General features: G+C 55.0%; 1 protein-coding gene across 1 annotated transcript in view; it reads left to right on the top strand.

Annotated features, from left to right (window-relative positions):
• Nucleotides 1-296, top strand: part of LOC104499494 (eukaryotic translation initiation factor 4 gamma 3-like) — a gene marked incomplete at both ends in the record, with an annotated part of 71,033 nt that extends 70,737 nt beyond the window's left edge. The window contains one exon of the mRNA XM_010143003.1: nt 183-296. Within this exon, the coding sequence (XP_010141305.1) occupies nt 183-296 (114 nt within the window). The remainder of the gene's footprint in view (nt 1-182) is intronic.
• Nucleotides 297-1,067: the final 771 nt, after the last annotated feature.

The following is a 1,067-nucleotide window of genomic DNA, read 5'->3' as shown; positions in this document are numbered from 1 at the left end:
CCCTGCCGATAGGGGTAAGCCAAATCCCCCCCCTCTCCCCCCCAGCCTTTGCACCTTTTTGTAGAGTTGTCTTTTTCCCTACCGCCCACTCTTGGTAAAGAACGACCAGCAGAAAACTTTACAAAAAGGTGCAACCGTGTTTCCAAACAAACCGAAACCAGACTTGCATTGTACCCCTCTAGGCAGTCTTCAGTGGTGGGTGGGACATCACCAGCTGAGGGCATGCTGGGACGTTGGCCTGAGCGGGATCCGCGAGGGGTCTGCACTTTGCAGACCTGTGGAAAGGGGGAGAAAAGGTAAGTCCCGCTTACCCCGTTCATTTGGAGCATTCAGCACATAACATACATCTTACATTTGCGCCTGTGCAGAGCAGAGCCTTTCGTTGGGGTTTTTTTTTTCTCGCGGAGGGTCGAAGGTGACGGTGTTTAAGGAGCTCTGCTGGCCCGTGATGGCGGCGGTTTAGAGGACGAGAGGGATGTCGTCCACGAGCAGAGCCGGGCGTTACCTCCTCGTAAAGCATGGCAAAACCCCGCGCGCCCGCTGTCTGTCCGCTCGGCCATCCCACCTCCGCACAGGCCATGCCCATACGCCATTAAACCCACCGCCTACGCCTCGCCCTCGAGGTAACGTCGAGCCGCTCAGCGCTAACCAGCTTTCGGCACGTTCAGAACCTTTTGGTTTGCTTCCTCGGCTTTTGTCTTTTGTTTCCTTCTTTTCGCTTCAACATGTTGTGTGACTGTTTCTGGACCTAACAAATGTCGCCTGGAGCGCCACGAAGGGTGTGACCGCACGGGAACAACCTGCAGCTGATAAACGGGTTTCCATGTAGACGTGAAGGTAGACGAGATGCAGAAATCAGCAGGGATGATGCTAACAGAGAAACAGGGTTAGAGAGTCCCTCCTGGTGCATTGAGGTGGGATGCGTCTGCTTTTATCCTTCCGCAGAGGTGGGGGCGACTAGGGACGCCTCCGTTCTTAAGCTTCCCTGGAACGCAGATTCGCTTCAAGTGTTTAACCGAGGTTTGAGTGACTTCTGTCACTGCCAGCAGGACATGGAGGGGCTGGAG

The sequence above is a fragment of the Buceros rhinoceros genome, unplaced genomic scaffold (assembly GCF_000710305.1).
Source record: "Buceros rhinoceros silvestris isolate BGI_N320 unplaced genomic scaffold, ASM71030v1 scaffold14779, whole genome shotgun sequence".
NCBI lineage: Eukaryota > Metazoa > Chordata > Aves > Bucerotiformes > Bucerotidae > Buceros > Buceros rhinoceros.
The sequence above is the reverse complement of the archived record's forward strand: the minus strand, read 5'-3'. Positions and strand labels throughout refer to the sequence as shown.